The 19,996-nt window shown below is 38.1% G+C and overlaps 2 protein-coding genes across 3 annotated transcripts; both read left to right on the forward strand.

Moving 5' to 3' along the window:
- Positions 1-113: 113 nt before the first annotated feature.
- Positions 114-5,991, forward strand: LOC120717662. Its single transcript, XM_040005867.1, has 5 exons — positions 114-421; positions 3,641-3,967; positions 4,049-4,315; positions 4,487-4,621; positions 4,792-5,991. Exons 1-5 carry the CDS (start codon positions 379-381, stop codon positions 4,827-4,829), a joined length of 810 nt encoding a protein of 269 aa, XP_039861801.1. The 5' UTR covers positions 114-378; the 3' UTR covers positions 4,830-5,991.
- A 2,729-nt stretch (positions 5,992-8,720) lies between these two features.
- LOC120717661 lies at positions 8,721-17,145 on the forward strand. 2 transcript variants are annotated; one of them, XR_005692244.1, is made up of 5 exons: positions 8,721-8,816; positions 15,654-15,980; positions 16,062-16,328; positions 16,505-16,624; positions 16,795-17,145. XR_005692244.1 is itself a non-coding variant. In XM_040005866.1 (5 exons), the coding sequence occupies exons 1-5, from the start codon at positions 11,056-11,058 to the stop codon at positions 16,863-16,865; spliced, it is 879 nt and encodes a 292-aa protein (XP_039861800.1). In that variant the 5' UTR covers positions 10,848-11,055; the 3' UTR covers positions 16,866-17,145. The 2 variants fall into 2 exon arrangements, 1 of the variants encoding a protein (XP_039861800.1); XM_040005866.1 differs by lacking the exon at positions 8,721-8,816 and adding an exon at positions 10,848-11,149.
- Positions 17,146-19,996: the final 2,851 nt, after the last annotated feature.

Raw genomic sequence — 19,996 nt, forward strand, 5'->3', positions numbered from 1 at the left:
AACAACTACAACATCACTCATTTCAAATAAGATTGTGTTGCATACATTTATGCTGCAAGTCTCTAATGTCCAAACCTACGAGTGTTTTAATATTCTTTGTCCTCAGTAGGTGGCGAGACTTTCGCCGCGTTAGTTATTGATTTCCTTTTATAGGCGTAGTGTGACGGTATTCCGGAGAGGACTTTCATTTCCCAATAACACGACGTCTTAGTGGAGTGGTTTGGCTCGAGGCGCACAGAAGTTACAGAGCTCTCGAAAATGTAGCATCAGAAAGTGTTGTCAGAAGGAGCAGATTAGGACAGCAGACTAAAGCAGATTATCAATCGCAATCTGGGAAGTACAGATTACCTCTAGCAGCAGTCCACCCGTGGAGGAATTATGCGTTTTTTCCTGCTCTCCGCGTTTTTTGTGGTGTCCGCAGGTAAGTCTTCATGCCAATCAAAACATTTAAATGCAAAGAGATTTATGTCGTTCTCTTCTCATAAAAAGGGTACACATCAGAAATGCCAGTGTTGATTCTTCAATGTTAGCAAATCAGCACGACTTAGTGTTAAATTTATGACGCTAAGACCGGTGTAGAAATATTATTGGCACTGCTCAGTGTTAATCAATTAAGTAGGTCAGTCAATCTTCAACTTCAAAAGTGTTGATTTAACACAAAAAATCTTCACGATGTTTCTTGAGTGTTAATTCTGCATTATATTTGCTGTAAATGCTTAAAAGACCTTCATCTGTTAATCGGTTGTCCGTTCCCAGGTCACACTTTCATGTCAGCTTTTAACACAAAAGTAAACTCTTGAACTTAAGAAGTTAAGACTTAATGCTAGTCGTGAGTTTTATGCTTCCCTCCCTGTTTCAGCTCATAGCTGGGTTCCCTTGACCCCTCTTGGAGGTATACAGCAACACACTCCCAGTTTGCTTGTTTATTCTGAGTCTTGTTGCATCAACGGTCCATTAAGACATCTTTGGTCAAGATGTTATGTTATGATTTTTCTTACAAACACAGCACAGTGTATTTAACATTTTTTCAGTATTTGTCACACTGTACATTTTTAAAAAAGTGTTGTGCTGTTATGCTTAGATTTGTTTCACTTCTTTTGGGAATGCTGATCTGTTTTGAGGGTTATCTTTGTATGTCACGCACTTATGTTATTATGAACACCCAAACACTTTGTTAGTTGAGACTTATTCTTGGGTGGAGCAATTCTATCACACTTACAATGATACTGAAAATTTTTAAATCTTAAATCTTGGATACCATATGGAGGTTATCTTAGCAGAAAAAAATCTTACTTGTTTACTGTACATGAAAAGCTATTAATATGCTAGACAGATTGTGTTTGTGTATAGATGGAACTCAGATGGAGCTGGGACAGGGGTTTTAGTGCTCCACATGTTTGCTTTATGTGCAAAGATCCCCAGTTTGATTGCATGAGCTCACTCTTGGCAGCCTGGATCAGAAAATCCAGTGAAGAATTTGTGCCAAATCAAACACAGATCCATCCACCTGGGGAGTAGCCAAAAGTACTAATGAGTGAACTAGATGAAGTTAAGACCACATTCAATGAGTAACCAAATCATAAATAGTTTAAACAATTCAATTACATGTTCTGCTACAGCAATTAAAAATACCACAGTGTAAGAGCCGTTTGAAAAGCTCTTCTTTTATAATCAAAACTGGATTAAAAAAGCTCACACACATTTTTTTTGTACACACATTATCACCTTATGAAAACTACATCATACAATTTCTAATAGTCTTATTAAGACAGTTACATAATCATGTTAATTTTCGCACAGCTCTTACCTAAAAATCAGAAAGGTGAATCACTTGCGTGGGTAGAAATGCAAAGCAATAAAATCTGTAGTGCGTGACATCCTAAAAGACGTATCAAGTCAGTTCAACCTTGACTCATTCACCCAGATTCCCAGACGTGGATTAAAACTAACCCTGAACTAAAAGACTAAAACATTTCTAGTTCATGCCTTAATCTGTGAAACTTAAGTTTTAAGACTTATGAAAGCTTTAGCTCTTCCTTTATCAAAGACATTGCAAACATTTTTTGGTTTTTTTAAATCATACTTTTAGCTATGAGCTAAAGTGGGAGTAACTACTGGGCTGCTGTGGTAAAGTCTATTAGATTACTTAAGGTTCACATCTTTTAACACTCATAAAAGTTACAGTTTGTTTTCCTTTTTAGCAGTGAATGTTCATAGAAAGTTTTTTCACTAATGTCACGTGATTGGAAATGTGTTCTTCTTCAACCGTAAACCACTGTTAAAACAGCCTAGGGTGTTAAAACAACAAGGTCAAGTTCAGGTCTAACCTGTATAGGAAGGCAATCATTTGTTTTTAGTTCTTTCATTTTAGTATTTGTTTTAATTCAGTTTGTACGTAAGATTAAACAATCAATAATAAAAAATCAAATTATGTGCTAAATGTGGTACAGTTACATGTAGTTATATATATAAAACTCATACATTTTTAGTATTTAGTAATGACTAAACCTAATGCGAATCCTCAGAGATGCAATTTGAATGCACAAATATACATTCTCCCCAAAAAATCTGAAATCTTTCTCATCAGAATCGAGAAATTCTTTGATTAAAAGAATTTGATTATTTATAGATACAGAAATAAACACGCCTACTTTGTAAAATCCAGTAAAGAGTCACAGAAGACCTTTGCCTTGACTGTTTTAATTATTTTAGTTTATTGGAGATGACCTGAACTGTCAGGTCAGAGCTGTCTGTTTACATCGTCTGGTTATCATCAGCTCTTTCAGCTCCTTTCTTTCGATGTCTTTTCTTTATTCAATCTGAAGAAATGCAAACAAATTGAGGCTCATATCTCTAACAAGGAGTGGTTGTGCAATCATGTATAGTTTCATGCCTAGAACATGTTGCTAAATTCCATGTAGCAATTGGCACAATAGAAGGGATTATAATTTGAATATAGAAGTATTTAGGCAGTTATCACTTGAAGTGCAAAAGAACAACAGATGGAAAACATGAAACACACAAACAACTGTGCAGATGTACTGGAGATTTATCAGAAAGTGAAACAAGAGCAACAAAAGCAAACATGAGTGATTGTGTGGATGGTAAATAAAAATGTGGCGTTGCCGGGTGGATTGTTTTAAATGTACAGTTGTTAAATATGATGATTGTTAATATTTCACAGGGAGGAATGTACTCAGCTAAACATTACACAAGAACTACATGAAAACAACTAGTTTTAACTAGTAGTTAGTTATTTAGTTCGTTATACTCACTATAGCCTACATAAATATAACACTTTATTAAGCTATAGGCACTTGACTTTCTGCTCTTTTTGTACTATTGATGAACCCAAATCACTGAATTGTGTTTTTATGATTATGCCAGGTCTTTTAGAAGATACAGCAAATCCTACATATCCTCACGAGAAATCCTTTCATCTGAAAATGACTCTAACAGCAGAGCTGTAAAGCCCACAAGTTGTTCCTCAGTTTCTCTGTGATTATTGAACTTTTGTGAAGCAGCAAGTTCTGTGTTTTCCTAGTTTATCAAGTTCAGTTTTTTAAATTTAATGCAGCAGGAAAACTGACATTGTGATTCTCATAACTGGACCTATGATTGGTCATCTTTTCTGTTGCAGGTGAAGGCATCACTGTTAAAGGCTTTGAGAAAGACGATGTGCTTCTGCCATGTGACTGCCCTAATAGAGATTTGAATAAGGACTTCAAGTGGCAAGTGGAAGAAGATAAGGAGAGAGTGGTGGAGAGAAAATTGATCTTCAGATATAAAGATTGGCCCTTAGATTTTAAAGGAAACCTGTCCCACCGATATGAAACATTTTTTCATAAGGACAGCAGTAATTGTTCTATTCTATTAAAAAACGTCACATCGGAAGACCAGGGAAAATACAGTTGTCGTTTTTATTCTCCACAATACACATATTTGTATGTGAATCTCACGCTTTGTGGTAAGTTGTACATTGTGATTACCAGCAATTTTTGAATACTCATGTAATTTCATAATTTTAACAAAAATCATCTCTCATCAGGGACAAATATTTCTCAGCACAAGAAGACTCTTCCAAATGGCGGAAACGTTTACCAATGTGTTGTAAAGCTTGACTGTTACAAAGAGCCTAACATTCAGTGGACTTTGAACAATGGAACGTGTCTGTCAAATTCAACCACGACTAACATCTCTACCACATACAGCCTGGATGAAGAAACTGGCCTCTACTATTTTCACAGTAGACTCGAGACTAAAGACGGCTTCCCCTCAGAGCCTAAATGTGAACTCAGTCCTCTGTGCAAACCTGGTAATTATTCATTTTAAATTGTTATTTCAGCAAAGATGGATCTGAGGTGTTGCCTGGAACTTTTAAAATAAAAGTGCTGTGATATTAAATGCAAATACAGTAACACTTATTATACAGGTAACTGTGGAACATTTCATAATATCAATTTTTCTTTTTCTTTTTTTTTTTCAGAAGGGGTGATTGAAAGAAGGTTTTTACCTTCAGATACCAAGCCAAACCCCTATTTCAGGATATTGTGTAAAGGGGTCCCTGTTGTGTTGGTGCTTGGATTTTTGCTGATTTGGTGCCGTCGTGGAACGTCTCACAGTGAGTTTCCTAATGCCACATGAACTGCATTACTGGTTAAACCAGAGTGACTGTGTTGCTCTTGCTGCAGCTTTTTATCAGCCACTAACAGTTTTGCTAGTATTTGTTGACATTTGGCTTTGTTACTGTGTCTCTCCAATAATTTAATCCTTCATTTTCTCTTTGTTAAGGATTTTCCGGTGAGGGAAGATGTGTAAAATGGGTGTAAAATAGTGACTTCTCTCAGACGAGCTCCAAAGTGAAAATGGGAAAGTACTTTCTTCTGAGCCAAAGGAGGTGATTACTCACTGCTGATGCAATAGTGGCTGTTTGTGAAATCTAGTTTTCATCTTTTGTTCCTGCTCATGGAAACTACATCTATTTTGGAAGCTAAAGGAGGAGGAGACTATTCTATTCATCAGATTTCCTTGTAAACTCTGAATTATATATACCAGATGCTAAGTGCCATATTTACATATTTTATATATGTACCATAACCAGTTTACTCAACATTATTCTGACATTGCTGCACTAATTGGTTATGGGCTTTATTTTCCCTAAGTCTAATATTTGTACCAAAATATTTTCTCGTTGTTTATCTCAATGTACTTAAATACTAATTTGTTATGTATGAAATGTATATATTTTATTACCAAACTTAAGTTTCTGTGTAAAGGCTTCTTTTCTTTGATGACATGGAAAAATGTAATTTGTTCTTCTGTAACTGTCTTTTTGGTACATGGAGCACTGTGAATGTTTTTTTTAATACTTGTTTTTTTTTTCAGTTTTATAAACAAGTAGGTTTAGGGTAATGTGTATAATGTATAGTTAATAGGAAAAAAACACATTCAGGTGCCATGCAAGAAATAAGTAAATGATGCTGTTTAACTCAACTGTGAAACATCACTGTACTAAGTCGCCGTGCAGCTCTGGCTTTTTGGGAATTAGTTCATCAGCCTTGAAACTGTGACCGCAGTCAGGACAGTACGCCAAAATTTGAAGAATGGAGTGTAATGAAATGTGAATGTGTGGCCTTTTCAGCACCAAAAAGAAAAGTATATAAAAAAGAGTAAAACATACATTTTTGTCTTGTTTTTTACAAAGTTGCTGATAATGTTTGTTTTTGTTTAACACCCTGTATAGTTTTGTATCCTGATCTGATATATTGACGTATGATTTTTAATGTCAATTCTAACATGTTTAATAACCACATACAATAAGGTTGAAGTGTTGTTCACACAATACTGACAATAGAAACTGAGTGTGATTTACATCCACACGATCTACCTGAGATCTGGTCAGATATTTTGCAACACCTTTCTATATTTTTTCAAGATTGATTTGTAAAATTAAATTCAGCAATAAAGTTTTTTAAAGTTGTTTTTTTTAAACTGCATGATGGGTAATTTTTGTCTATTTAAGAGCTTTCATTTCTCCTTTTTCTCTTTAATGAACACATGCACACCACATGCTTCAAGAAGAACACAGATCCTGTTTTTTTTTTTGTCCGGTGTAGCACACTTTCAGAGTACTCCATCACATGAAAGTCCTGCATGGAAAACTGCAGGATCCTGACTGAAAATTGTTCTAGTTGTGACAAAGAAACATCATGCAGTGGATGTCTGCTGTAGCTAATGTACAGTCATGTGACACAATCACATCAGGACATAATAAAAAAAAGGTGGTCCTAAAATGAAGTAAATAAAACCTCAGATATTACACCGTTTCGTTTTTAAGTAGACACTAACATTCAAAAGATTGTATAACCAGTTTATCATTGTGACTTTATCAGTCTCTCACATCATGAAGAAATATTTCACTGTCTGTTTGTTGAAAATTGTTTCCATTCATTGAGGTTTGCAGGGAGTCATTCGTCCATGGCTCTTTTGAGGTCCTGCCACAGCCAGTGAGTCGAGATGAGGGCTGAACTTTCGACTGAGCCATTACAACATATTTATTCTTTTCTTTTTAAACCACTCCTTTCTAGATTTCCTCTTGTGTTTGGAATCAGATGGCCTCACATTTGACTCTAGTATATGGAGGAGTTCAAGGTGCCCAGGTTCTGTGGGTGCAAAGCAAGCTGAATTGATTGTCCCTCCATCACTGTACTTTTCACTGAGTATGAGGCGGTCAAACGTCTTCACTTTGGTCTTATCTGTCCAAAGGACATTCCTCCAGAAGTCTTGTGGTTTCTTCAGGTGTGTGTCTTAGCACACCTGAATGCTCCAGACCAGCAAATTGCTCTAGTCTCTGCTCTCGCTCTCTGAGGCTCAGTTAATCTGTACACGTCTATAGGGAGACCGGATAGTTGTAACGTGGGTCAGTTGTAACACTTCCAATTTCTCCAATCAGGGAAACATCAAGTTTCAAATGATGTGATTCATTCTATACCAATTCAGTTCTTCTATCATATGTGAAAAATGAGCAAATTTTGGCAAACACAGACAATTTAAGAAGAAGAAAAGTAATTTTTATGCCAAAAAGTAATTTTTAAAAAATTTATTTCAATTTCTAATAGCATTATCTGCTTTGCAGTTAAACTCCATCCATTCCCTTCCGCTTATCTTTTTCAGGGTCACAGGGGGCGCTGGAGCCTATCCCAGCTGTCATAGGGCGAGAGGCGGGGTACACCCTGGACAGGTCGCCAGTCTGTCGCAGGGCTAACACACAGAGACAGACAACCATTCGCGCTCACATTCACACCTAGTGGCAATTTGGATTAATCAATTAACCTATCCCCACAAGTTGCATGTCTTTGGACGGTGGGAGGAAGCCGGAGTACCCGGAGGGAACCCACGCAAACACGGGGAGAACACGCAAACTCCACACAGAAAACCCCAGCCTGATGATGGAATCGAACTCAGGACCTTCTATAAGGTGATATATTCTGTGTAGGTCTTTAGTGCTAATGTTTTAGCAGTTGTCTGTAATATTAGTTAGTTCATGGCTATAGGAGTCTGGGTCAGCTGTAACAATAATGCAAACGTTACAACTTACCACACTATTACTTTAACTTATTTTAAACAAGTTAGGGCAATGACATCAGCAGAGAGAGGTTCACTGGTCACCTTTGTACAGTATATGCGGTTAATGCCATTGGCAACACAATTCCTCCAATGTTTGTGTTCCGACGCATACGTTATGCAGACCACTTTGTCAGAGATGGACCAGTAGGAAGTATTCAATAGGGTGAGAAGTTCGGCCATCCGGGAGGGGCTCAGAGTAGAGCAGCTGCTGCTCCACATCGAAAGGAGCCAGCTGAGGTGGTTCGGGCATCTGACAAGGATGCCCCCTGGGCGCCTCCTGGGTGAGGTGTTCCAGGCATGTCCCACCGGGAGGAGGCCCCGGGGCAGACCCAGGACACGCTGGAGAGATTATATCTCTCGGCTGGCCTGGGAACGCCTTGGTATTCCCCCGGATAAGCTGGAGGAGGTGGCTGGGGAGAGGGAGGTCTGGGCCTCTTTGCTTAGGCTGCTGCCCCCGCGACCCGGCCTCGGATAAAGCCGATGAAGATGGATGGATGGATGGATGGATGTTATATTCAAAAGTTGGTGCAAGAGTTGTAGGTTACAATGCCCATTGAGCCAATGAGGCCAAACTCAAGGAAGACCAACCAAAATGAATGAAATATTCAGTTGTTGAAAATTCCATAATTTGTCTTTTTTGGGGGTTGGAATATGTTCAAAAGCTAGATTTCTGCATTCTGTCACACACACGCACACACACATAGCTACATAAATAGTTCTAAGTGTATTCTGGTGTTGAATAAAAAAGATTAGATGTTAAGATTTTGTCAGAACCCTTATTTCAGTGTGTTACATTTCATCCCAGCATATGTTACAACTAACCCAGACTATGGGGTTAGTTGTAATATTTCACTCTTTGTGTTTGAGACCACACCATGCAATAAGTAATTGTGCTGCAGAGAAAATAGCTGCACTATTTAATAGCAGAGACATGTAAATACTTTGCATTACATTTTGAATCCACACCTTAAAAGAGCTCCAAGCTACAAACAGAAATGTCAAAAATGTTACAACTATCCCCGGTCTCTCCTAAAGATCTGGCGGTACACACCGTTAAACCACATGCCAGTTACTACGTTTCAAGTGATGTAGAGAACACCAGGAAGTAGCACAAGCGGCTAAGTGGCTAGCTCGAGGCTAGCATGTAGAAATGAAACCACATCTGGAAAAAGACTGACTTTCCACCCTGGGTAAGGCAGTTTGGACTGGGAAAGTGGTCAGATGCTTTTTAAGGTTAAATGCGAAAGGGCGTTTGTCGCCATGATTTAAACATAACAGGTGTAAGCTTCAGTGCATTTACGCTTTAGAGGAGTTTGCTACCTCACATCAGCAAATCTGTACAAGTGTTTTGATTCGGCTGGTGTTATGGGTAGGAGTAGGAAACTTATACACATGGCAGTACTCACGGTTTGGGGTTGTCTATGAGCTGATATTATGGGCACACTGTGCAAACATGTACAGTGGGGCAAAAAAGTATTTAGTCAGCCACCGATTGTGCAAGTTCCCCCACTTAAAATAATGACAGAGGTCAGTAATTTGCACCAGAGGTACACTTCAACTGTGAGAGACAGAATGTGAAAAAAAAATCCATGAATTCACATGGTAGGATTTGTAAAGAATTTATTCGTAAATTAGGGTGGAAAATAAGTATTTGGTCACCTCAAACAAGGAAAATCTCTGGCTCTCACAGACCTGTAACGTCTTCTGTAAGAAGCTTTTCTGTCCCCCACTCGTTACCTGTATGAATGGCACCTGTTTGAACTCATCATCTGTATAAAAGACACCTGTCCACAGCCTCAAACAGTCAGACTCCAAACGCCGCCATGGCCAAGACCAAAGAGCTTTCGAAGGACACCAGGAAAAGTATTGTAGACCTGCACCAGACTGGGAAGAGTGAATCTACAATAGGCAAGCAGCTTGGTGTGAAAAAATCAACTGTGGGAGCAATCATCAGAAAATGGAAGACATACAAGACCACTGATAATCTCCCTCGATCTGGGGCTCCACGCAAGATCTCATCCCGTGGGGTCACAATGATCATGAGAACGGTGAGCAAAGATCCCAGAACCACACGGGGGGACCTGGTGAATGACCTGCAGAGAGCTGGGACCAAAGTAACAAAGGTCACCATCAGTAACACACTACAACGGCAGGGAATCAAATCCCACAGTGCCAGACGTGTTCCGCTGCTGAAGCCAGTGCATGTCCAGGCCCGTCTGAAGTTTGCCAGAGAGCACATGGATGATACAGCAGAGGATTGGGAGAATGTCATGTGGTCAGATGAAACCAAAGTAGAACTTTTTGGTATAAACTCAACTCGTCATGTTTGGAGGAAGAAGAATACTGAGTTGCGTCCCAAGAACACCATACCTACTGTGAAGCATGGGGGTGGAAACATCATGCTATGGGGCTGTTTTTCTGCCAAGGGGACAGGACGACTGATCCGTGTTAAGGACAGAATGAATGGGGCCATGTATCGTGAGATTTTGAGCCAAAACCTCCTTCCATCAGTGAGAACTTTGAAGATGAAACGAGGCTGGGTCTTCCAACATGACAATGATCCAAAACACACCGCCCGGGCAACAAAGGAGTGGCTCCGTAAGAAGCATTTGAAAGTCCTGGAGTGGCCTAGCCAGTCTCCAGACCTCAACCCCATAGAAAATCTGTGGCGGGAGTTGAAAGTCCGTGTTGCTCGGCGACAGCCCCAAAACATCACTGCTCTCGAGAAGATCTGCATGGAGGAATGGGCCAAAAATACCAGCTACTGTGTGTGCAAACCTGGTAAAGACCTATAGTAAACGTTTGACCTCTGTTATTGCCAACAAAGGTTATGTTACAAAGTATTGAGTTGTATTTTTGTTATTGACCAAATACTTATTTTCCACCCTGATTTACGAATAAATTCTTTACAAATCCTACCATGTGGATTCATGGATTTTTTTTTTTTTTTTTTTTTTCACATTCTGTCTCTCACAGTTGAAGTGTACCTCTGGTGCAAATTACTGACCTCTGTCATCATTTTAGGTGGGGGAACTTGCACAATCGGTGGCTGACTAAATACTTTTTTGCTCCACTGTATGTGATGATATTCAGACTGCGCTGCAAAGGTTACTTTGGATGAATATGATAAAAGCAAAAGGTTTCTTCATATTCGAACTTTTTTAAATGTTACATAAAATGCAAAAACTCAGCTGCAAATTTTCTGCAAAGTTTCCGATGTGCGGTTTTGTTGACAGTGTTTGAGAGGTGTTGACGTGTGGTGAGATTATTGGGTGTTGATAATGTTTTGGCCGCCCTATCAATGAACAGCAACCATGGTTCAGGACAGGTGGACCCTAGCGGGGATTTGTGACTTTTCAAGTGCTTCGAGGTGCACGGAGAAGAGGATAAAAGTTAGAAGAGCAGACTACCACACATATTATAAATCACATGTTGGGAAGTACAGACTACCTCGAGCATCAGTCTACCCGTGGAGGAATCATGCGTTTTTTCCTTCTCTCCGCGTTTTTTGCGGTGTCTGCAGGTATGCACGTCTCCATGTCAGTCAAATTATTTAAATGCAAAGAGATATATGTCTTTTCCTGAAAATGTGCACAGAAATGCCAGTGTTGATTTTTCAATGTTAGAAAATCAGGACTACTTAGGGTTAGAAATTTCTAACCCTAACACAGTTGTAGAATATTGTTGACACTGCTCAGTATAAATCAATAAAGTCAGTCAATCTTTAAGTCAGTGTACAGTAAAAACTTGTCTTCTGTGACACGTAAATAAGAGAGGTTTGCAGAGCTGCTGGATTAAAAATATCTCACACATATTTTTTGTACACACATTATTATCTTATTAAAACCACATCCAACCAATGTCAAATAATCTCCTATTAGTCTTATTAAGACAGTTGCATAATTATATTAACTTTGCACAGCTCTTATCTAATAGTCAAAACATTAAACACTTGAATGGGTAGAAATGCAAAGGAATACATTTTGTAGCAAATGACATCCTAAAAGCCGTATCAAGGTTAGTTCAACCTTGACTCGTTCACCCAGTTTCTCAGATGTAGATTAAAGCTAACCCTGGACTAAAAGACTAACAGAGCTTCATCGCAAAACATTTCTAGTCCACGCCTTATCTGTGATAAAAAATGGACTCATAAAATTTGCGAAACACAGCAGTGCACATTCTTTTCCTTTTTAGTGGCAAAACTTTCTATAGACATTTACCGCTAATGTCTCGTGATTGGAAATGTGTTCTTCATCAACCATATCATTCCACTAAACCACTGTTTAAACAGCCTAGAGTGTTTAAAAAGAAAAAGAAAAAAGGTTGAGTTCAGGTCTAACCTATATAGGAAGGCAAAAATTTGTGTTTAGTTCTTTCATTTTATTTTATTCAATTTTTTTATTAGTATTGATTGTTTAATCTTATGCGTTAAATGTGGCAAAGTTATATTCAATTCAAACTCATAGGCTTTTAGTATTCATTAATGTCCAAACTCGAGGTGTCAAACTCATTTTACACTGCAGGCCACAAAAAGCCCACTTTGGTGTCAGCGGGCTGGATCAGTGAAGTTTCCTATTCTGTCAGTGTAAAGAAGTTACATATTTAACTGTTTTTCAATATAAAGAAAAAGCTCCTGTAACAAAGAAAGAAATCTGTCAGCATGACTCTTTGGAGTTAAATTATAAGAAATGTGTAAAATTACGTAAAGTTGTTTTTTGTTTTTTGTGTTTTTTTTAACTGTGAGTGAATTTTGGTCTGAGAGTGACGGAACCTGCAGTTTAGGAATCTGTCAGATGTCATCTTTCAGCACCCGACGGCATGTCTGTGTACGTGCCCTCAAGTGAACGGGGGATTTGCACTTTGTGTTCACATTTTTTTTTCTGAAATCTGTTTGCCTGCTCTTTAATTTTTGACTGTTTTAGCTGTTTGGTGATGGTTGAAACGTTTTTGGGTTTTTTTTAGCTTTTAACTGAGATTTTGACCTTTCTGTAGATAATCACACTTCTATAAAGATCTGGCGGTACACCCCATTAAATCAGATGTTCTCCCTCTCATCAGGGGCATTGAGGTTCAACAGGCTAATTGTTTACTGCTTAATTACTTTGTGTAGTATAAATGGCCATAAGGTTTTCAGAAGTATGAAAAGCTGTAAAGCTTATGAAAATACAGTTAAAGTCCAAAATGCATGCCTTTGCTTGTTTGTGGTGAGCAGATTAAAAAAAAGGCTAAGAATTATAAATAGCTTCAAGCGCACATTCAGGCCTGTGACACTCATTCAGACAAGAGCCATGGCTCTGTGCTACATGCAGACATTTCTGCGCCTCTGCCATTCAAACATACCTTGAATGTTAATAGTTTATTTTATGTAATATTCAATACTGAACTGTAAATTTAGGCTTTTTCAAGAAGCGGTATTTTATTCAGTGTTTTCATAAAGGCGCTATTTTTTACGGATTTGTTGCTACTATGGAGACACACATTTCAGGTTTAAGGCCTGGACAAGTTTGAAACCTTTTCCACAATGGAAAATGGCTAAAAATCAAAAGGGTATCACTTTAGCCAGCTCCTAATTTTATTTCACTTAGCTTTGCAGTCTCTAATATCATTGAAATGCAGTAAGAGGCTGCTCTTTTTACATTGTCACTCGTTCCTTCACTTTTTCCCCAACATGCTTGCACTTAAATCTGGTGCCCTGTCTCTCTGTGTACCTTGCTGTCTTCGGAACATCTGCCCCCTTTTCCTTTTTTTCATATCATTGATGTCTTTCTCTTAGGGATGCAGCTATCAATTATTATTTTCTTATTTTTGTCTTGTCTTATTAATAGTCAAAAGACAAAAAAATGCAGGACTTTCAAAACGAACTGCTCATTGGTTTCTATTTTAGAAATTGCTAATGTATTTTTGTTATATCTGTCAAAAAAGGAAAAAGAAAAAAAACGAAGCCCTTTGTATTTATCTGCCATATTAAAATTTTTATTTAAAAAAACATTTTCTTAAATTTAAAAATATATAAATACACTCAAGCACAGCCAAAGGTCAAAGCCAAATAACATAAGATATATGCACTCTAAACTAAGGCACAAACATAATGTACCTTTACCATGTCTTTCTCAAAGGTTTCATATATTTTTGTACATTAGTTTTAAAATGTGGAAACACGTGTGAATGTGAATGAGTGACTTTGTGTCTGTAAGCCTTTAAAGGAGAATCTGGTGGCTATAATGAAGAGAAACAACCATATCAGCATTCTGATGTTTGCTTTACAGTCCCGTGGTCTCAGCCTCAGATACTCAACTAATCAAAGTGCTGTCATGAGAAAAATGAATGACCAAAATAAATTTTTTTCTCTTTCATTTCTGTCAAACGATGCTGTATGAAACGTTTCTCCGGGTTAGTATCATGGTTGCTAGGCAACCTGGGCAGCGCGACGAAGGCTAGACCGTCCCATTTCACAAGCCTCTCACTTCCGCACTTCTCGTACTTATAGTACGCACCGTACTTCAAGCGTGCGGTCTCCACAGCCCTCGTCTCGGAAACAACTTCGCCCCTTTGCTCTTTGCGGTCATCATCACTGCTGCTGTTATCAGTGTTATATCAGTGTTACCAGGCTTTCTATTTAAAGCTGGAGGCTGTGTGGGCTTAATGTGGTCAGACTTTTTATTCAGACGCTGCTACTAAATACGTTTCTATTGCAGGTCTGGTTTAAGTCGCAAATGTTGGTTTCCATGGTGACAGTGGCGCGCTACATCATCAAAGCAAAGAATTTGTGGCGATAATTTTTTTTAATTATCGAATTCTTCGAAATACTCGATGAATGCTGCAGCCCTACTTTCTTTATTTAATCTGAAGAAATGCAAACAAAGTGAGGCTCAAATCTCTAACAAGGAGTGGTTGTGCAAACACATCTTAGTTTCATGCCTAAACCAGAACACGTTGCAAAATTCCATGCTGCAATTGTCACGATGGAAGGGATTATAATTTGAATATAGAAGTATTTAGGCAGTTATCACAGGAAGTGTAAAAGAATAACAGATGGAAAACATGAAGCACACAAAGAACTGTGCAGATGTACTGGAGATTTATCAGAAAGTGAAACAAGAGTAACAAACACAAACATTAGTGATTGTGTGAATGGTAAATGAAAAATGTGGAGTTGCCGGATGATTGTTTGAAATGGACAGTTGTGAAATATGCTGATTGTTAATATTTCACAGGGAGGAATGTACTAAGCTAAACATTACACAAGAACTAGGTGAAAACAACTAGTACAGCTTTAACTATTAGTTACTTACTTAGTTTATTATACTCACTATAACCTACATAAATATAACAAACCAGCTCTGTAGTGTCAAAGAAATAAACTCCAGAAGTGAAACAGGAACTGACAACTTTCTACAGCAGACTGATGGCATTAACTCAAACACAGTTGATATGAAATCACAACAAACTTTTATTTTACTTGATTTATTATCATTTACATAACTGAATAACTTATTTCCTGCATTCTTTCATTTATTCACTCTTTCCACACTCTTCAATGAAAGAAAACAATATAAAGATATGTTTCTTGTTCTCTTTATTGGTATCTTTACTATTTTCCCCAAATGTTTCTGCCCAGATTTTTCAATAAATAAAATCGATGGTTGCAAATAAGAGGTCGGCCACTTCAGAACACTTGACTTTGTGCTGTTTTTGTACTATTGGTGAACCCAAATCACTGAATTGTGTTTTTATGATTATGCCAGGTCTTTTAGAAGATACAGCAAATCCTACATTTAATGCACAGTGGGGAGTCACTGGTTGGATCCCCACGAGAAATCCTTTCATCTGAAAATGACTCTAACAGCAGAGCTGTAAAGCCCACAAGTTGTTCCTCAGTTTCTCTGTGATTATTGAACTTTTGTGAAGCAGCAAGTTCTGTGTTTTCCTAGTTTATCAAGTTTACTTTTGATAATTTAATGCAGCAGGAAAACCAACATTATGATTCTTATAACTGGACTTATGATTGGTCATCTTTTCTGTTGCAGGTGATGACATCACTGTTAAAGGCTTTGAGAAAGACGATGTGCTCCTGCCATGTGACTGCCCTAATAGAGATTTGAATAAGGAGTTCAAGTGGCAAGTGGAAAAAGATGAGGAGAGAGGGGTGAAGGCAAAATTGATCTTCAGATATAATGATGGGACCTTAGATTTTAAAGACAACCCGTCCCACCGATATGAAACATTTTTTCATAACGACAGCAGTAATTGTTCTGTTCTATTAAAAAACATCACAAAAGAAGACCAGAGAAAATACAGTTGTCGTTTTTATTCTCCACTATACAGACGTTTTTATGTGAATCTTGTGGTTTTGGGTAAGTCATCCATTGTGGATACCAACAGTATTTTAATACTCATGTAATTTCATTATTTTAACAAAAATCATCTCTCACCAGGGACACATACTTTTCAGCACAGTGAGACTCACCCAAATGGCGAAAACATTTACCAATGTGTTGTAAAGCTTGACAGCTACAAAGAGCCTAACATTCAGTGGACCTTGAACAATGGAACGTGTCTGTCAAATTCAACCACGACTAACATCTCTACCACATACAGCCTGGATGAAGAAACTGACGTCCACTACTTTCACAGTAGACTCGAGACTGAAAGCAACTTCCTCTCAGAGCCTAGATGTCAAGTCAATGTCACATGCCCATCTGGTAATTATTCATTTTAAATTGTTATTTCAGCAAAGATGGATCTTAGGGGTTGCCTGGTACTTCTACTACAATAAATGTGCTGTGACATTAAATGCAAAGACGGTAATAGTCATGATACACACAACTGTGGAACATTTCATAATATCAGTTATTGTATTTTTTTTTTCTTTTTCCAGGGAATTATCTATATTCATTAACCAGCCTGGACCCCCTTTTCAGGATATTATTTAAAGGGGTCCCTGTTGTGTTGGCGCTTGGATTTTTGCTGATTTGGTACCGTCGTGGAACGTCTCACAGTGAGTTTCCTTATGCTACATTTATTGCATTACTGGTTAAACCAGAGTGACTGTGTTGCTCTTGCTGCAGCTTTTTATCAGCCACTAACAGTTTTGCTAGTGTTTGTTGACATTTGACTTTGTTACTGTGTCTCTCCAATAATTTAATCTTTCATTTTCTCTTTGTGAAGGATTTCCCAGTGACAGAAATGTGCAAAATGGTGACTTCTCTCAGACAAACACAAACTCAGACGAGCTTTAAGTGAGGATGTGAATGTACTTTATTCTGAACCAAAGGAGGTGATTAATCACTGCTGATGCAATAGTGGCTGTTTGTGAAATCTAGTTTTCATCTTTTGTTCCTGCTCATGGAAACTACATCTATTTTGGAAGCTAAAGGGGGAGGAGTCTATTCTCTGTATGCCATTTATCAGATTTCCTTGTGAAGAGTAAAGTCTGAGCTATACAGTAGCTTGCAAAAGTATTTGGCCCCCTTGAACTTTTCCACATTTTGTCACATTACAGCCACAAACATGAATCAATTTTATTGGAATTCCACGTGAAAGACCAATACAAAGTGGTGTACACGTGAGAAGTGGAACAAAAATCATACATGATTCCAAACATTTTTTTACAAATAAATAACTGAAAAGTGGGGTGTGCATAATTATTCAGCCCCCTGAGTCAATACTTTGTAGAACCACATTTTGCTGCAATTACAGCTGCCAGTCTTTTAGGGTATGTCTCTACCAGCTTTGCACATCTAGAGACTGAAATCCTTTCCCATTCTTCTTTGCAAAAGCCTTGAACATCCCACGGAGCACTGTTCAAGCGATCATTCAGAAATGGAAGGAGTATGTCACAACTGTAAACCTACCAAGACAAGGCCGCCCACCTAAACTCACAGGCCGAACAAGGAGAGCGCTGATCAGAAATGCAGCCAAGAGGTCCATGGTGACTCTGGACGAGCTGCAGAGATCTACAGCTCAGGTGGGGGAATCTGTCCATAGGACAACTATTAGTCATGCACTGCACAAAGTTGGCCTTTATGGAAGAGTGGCAAGAAGAAAGCCATTGTTAACAGAAAACCATAAGAAGTCCCGTTTGCAGTTTGCCACAAGCCATGTGGGGGACACAGCAAACATGTGGAAGAAGGTGCTCTGGTCAGATGAGACCAAAATGGAACTTTTTGCCCAAAATGCAAAACGCTATGTGTGGCGGAAAACTAACACTGCACATCACTCTGAACACACCATCCCCTCTGTCAAATATGGTGGTGGCAGCATCATGCTCTGGGGGTGCTTCTCTTCAGCAGGGACAGGGAAGCTGGTCAGAGTTGATGGGAAGATGGATGGAGCCAAATACAGGGCAATCTTGGAAGAAAACCTCTTGGAGTCTGCAAAAGACTTGAGACTGGGGCGGAGGTTCACCTTCCAGCAGGACAACGACCCTAAACATAAAGCCAGGGCAACAATGGAATGGTTTAAAACAAAACATATCCATGTGTTAAAATGGCCCAGTCAAAGTCCAGATCTAAATCCAATCGAGAATCTGTGGCAAGATCTGAAAACTGCTGTTCACAAACGCTGTCCATCTAATCTGACTGAGCTGGAGCTGTTTTGCAAAGAAGAATGGGCAAAGATTTCAATCTCTAGATGTGAAAAGCTGGTAGAGACAAACCCTAAAAGACTGGCAGCTGTAATTGCAGCAAAAGGTGGTTCTACAAAGTATTGACTCAGGGGGCTGAATAATTACGCACACCCCACTTTGCAGTTATTTATTTGTAAAAAATGTTTGGAATCATGTATGATTTTCATTCCACTTCTCACGTGTACACCACTTTGTGTTGGTCTTTCACGTGGAATTCCAATAAAATTGACTCATGTTTGTGGCTGTAATGTGACAAAATGTGGAAAAGTTCAAGGGGGCCGAATACTTTTGCAAGCTACTGTATATATCAGATGCCAGGTTTTGTTTTTTGTTCTTGTTTTTTTAAACCTAACTTAAATAAGTAGGTTTAGGGTAATGTGTGTATAATGTATAGTTAATAGGAAAAAACATTCAGGAGCCAAGTAAGAAATTTGCAAATGATGTTGCTTAATTGTGAAACATCACTGTACTACGTAGCCATGCAGCTCTGGTCCCTTTTTGGGAATTAGGTCAGCAGCCTTGAATCTGTGACTGCAGTCAGGACAGTATGCCAAAATTTGACGAATGGAGAAGTGTAATGAAATGTAAATGTGTGGCCCTTTTCTGCACCAAAAAGAAAATTATATCTAAAAAAAAAAAAAGAGAGAGAGAGTAAAACAAACATTTTGTTCAGCAATAAAGTGTTTTTAAACTGCATGATTGGTAACTTTTATTTCCTTGTCAGATATTTCATTTCTCTTTAAAGAACCATGAACACTTGCACACCACATGCTTCAAGAAGAACACAGATCCTGTTTTTGCGTTGTTGTTTTTTTTTTTGTCAAGTGTAGCACACTTTCAGTACTCCATCACATAAGAGTGATGCAAAACTGCAGTATCAACAAAACTGTTTTTGTTGTGACAAAGTAACAACATGCAGTAGATCTCTGCTGTAACTAATGTACAGTCATGCAACACAGGACATAATTTGAATGAAAAATGAAAAATGAAGTAAATAAAACCTCAGATATTACCTCAGTGTCATTTTTTATTGATTAAAAAATAAGCCAAATACAAAAGCATGTGTATTAAATCAAGTACACACTATGATTCAAAAGATTGTATAGCCAGTTTTACTATTGTGGCTTTATCAGTCTTTCACATCACTGTGGAGGAAATATTTGACCGTCTGTTTCCATTCACTGAGGTTTGCAGTCATTCATGTGTGACTCTTTTGAGGTTCTGCCACAGCCAGTGAGTCGAGATGAGGGCTGAACTTTCTACTGTGCCATTACAACATGTTTATTCTTTTCTTTTTAAGCCACTCGTTACTAGATTTTTCCTGATTCTTCACATACCAACCTGGTTTTGGATCACTGCTTCAGTCTGTCATTTGTATCAGTGTTTTGTATTTCACAGAATTTTATATATTTAAGGAAAATATTACAAAACCTTATTGTAAAGGCTTAGTCTATAAACAGCCGTAATTTAAGTTACCAGTTGATAATGCTGTGGAATAAAAGTGTGTAAGTAAATCGTCCCCATTACTTCACTTTATTGTGTGACTTTAACAATATTAAAACAACAACAGCAACAAAGCACAAAAAACATGCATGGTGATAATTTCTGGATTTAGCATTCGCACTTAAAGACGTTTATAACGAGTGAGTATGAAAGAAAAACTAATCTTAACCTTTGGTTTTATTTTACTTGTAAAAAAAACCCCTCAAAGTTTAAATGTCACATATAGTTTCACTTCCTTGA

This window comes from Simochromis diagramma, unplaced genomic scaffold (assembly GCF_900408965.1).
Source record: "Simochromis diagramma unplaced genomic scaffold, fSimDia1.1 OVJJ01000501.1, whole genome shotgun sequence".
Taxonomy (NCBI): domain Eukaryota; kingdom Metazoa; phylum Chordata; class Actinopteri; order Cichliformes; family Cichlidae; genus Simochromis; species Simochromis diagramma.

Excerpts from the sequence above, each read along its gene's own strand:
- LOC120717661 (XM_040005866.1), top strand. The coding sequence starts at position 11,056 with ATGTTGGGAAGTACAGACTACCTCGAGCATCAGTCTACCCGTGGAGGA. Across the intron at positions 16,329-16,504 it reads CAATGTCACATGCCCATCTG|GGAATTATCTATATTCATTA; the intron begins GTAATTATTCAT and ends TTCTTTTTCCAG. Across the intron at positions 16,625-16,794 it reads CCGTCGTGGAACGTCTCACA|GATTTCCCAGTGACAGAAAT; the intron begins GTGAGTTTCCTT and ends CTCTTTGTGAAG.
- LOC120717662 (XM_040005867.1), top strand. The coding sequence starts at position 379 with ATGCGTTTTTTCCTGCTCTCCGCGTTTTTTGTGGTGTCCGCAG. Across the intron at positions 422-3,640 it reads GTTTTTTGTGGTGTCCGCAG|GTGAAGGCATCACTGTTAAA; the intron begins GTAAGTCTTCAT and ends TTTCTGTTGCAG. Across the intron at positions 4,316-4,486 it reads CAGTCCTCTGTGCAAACCTG|AAGGGGTGATTGAAAGAAGG; the intron begins GTAATTATTCAT and ends TTTTTTTTTCAG.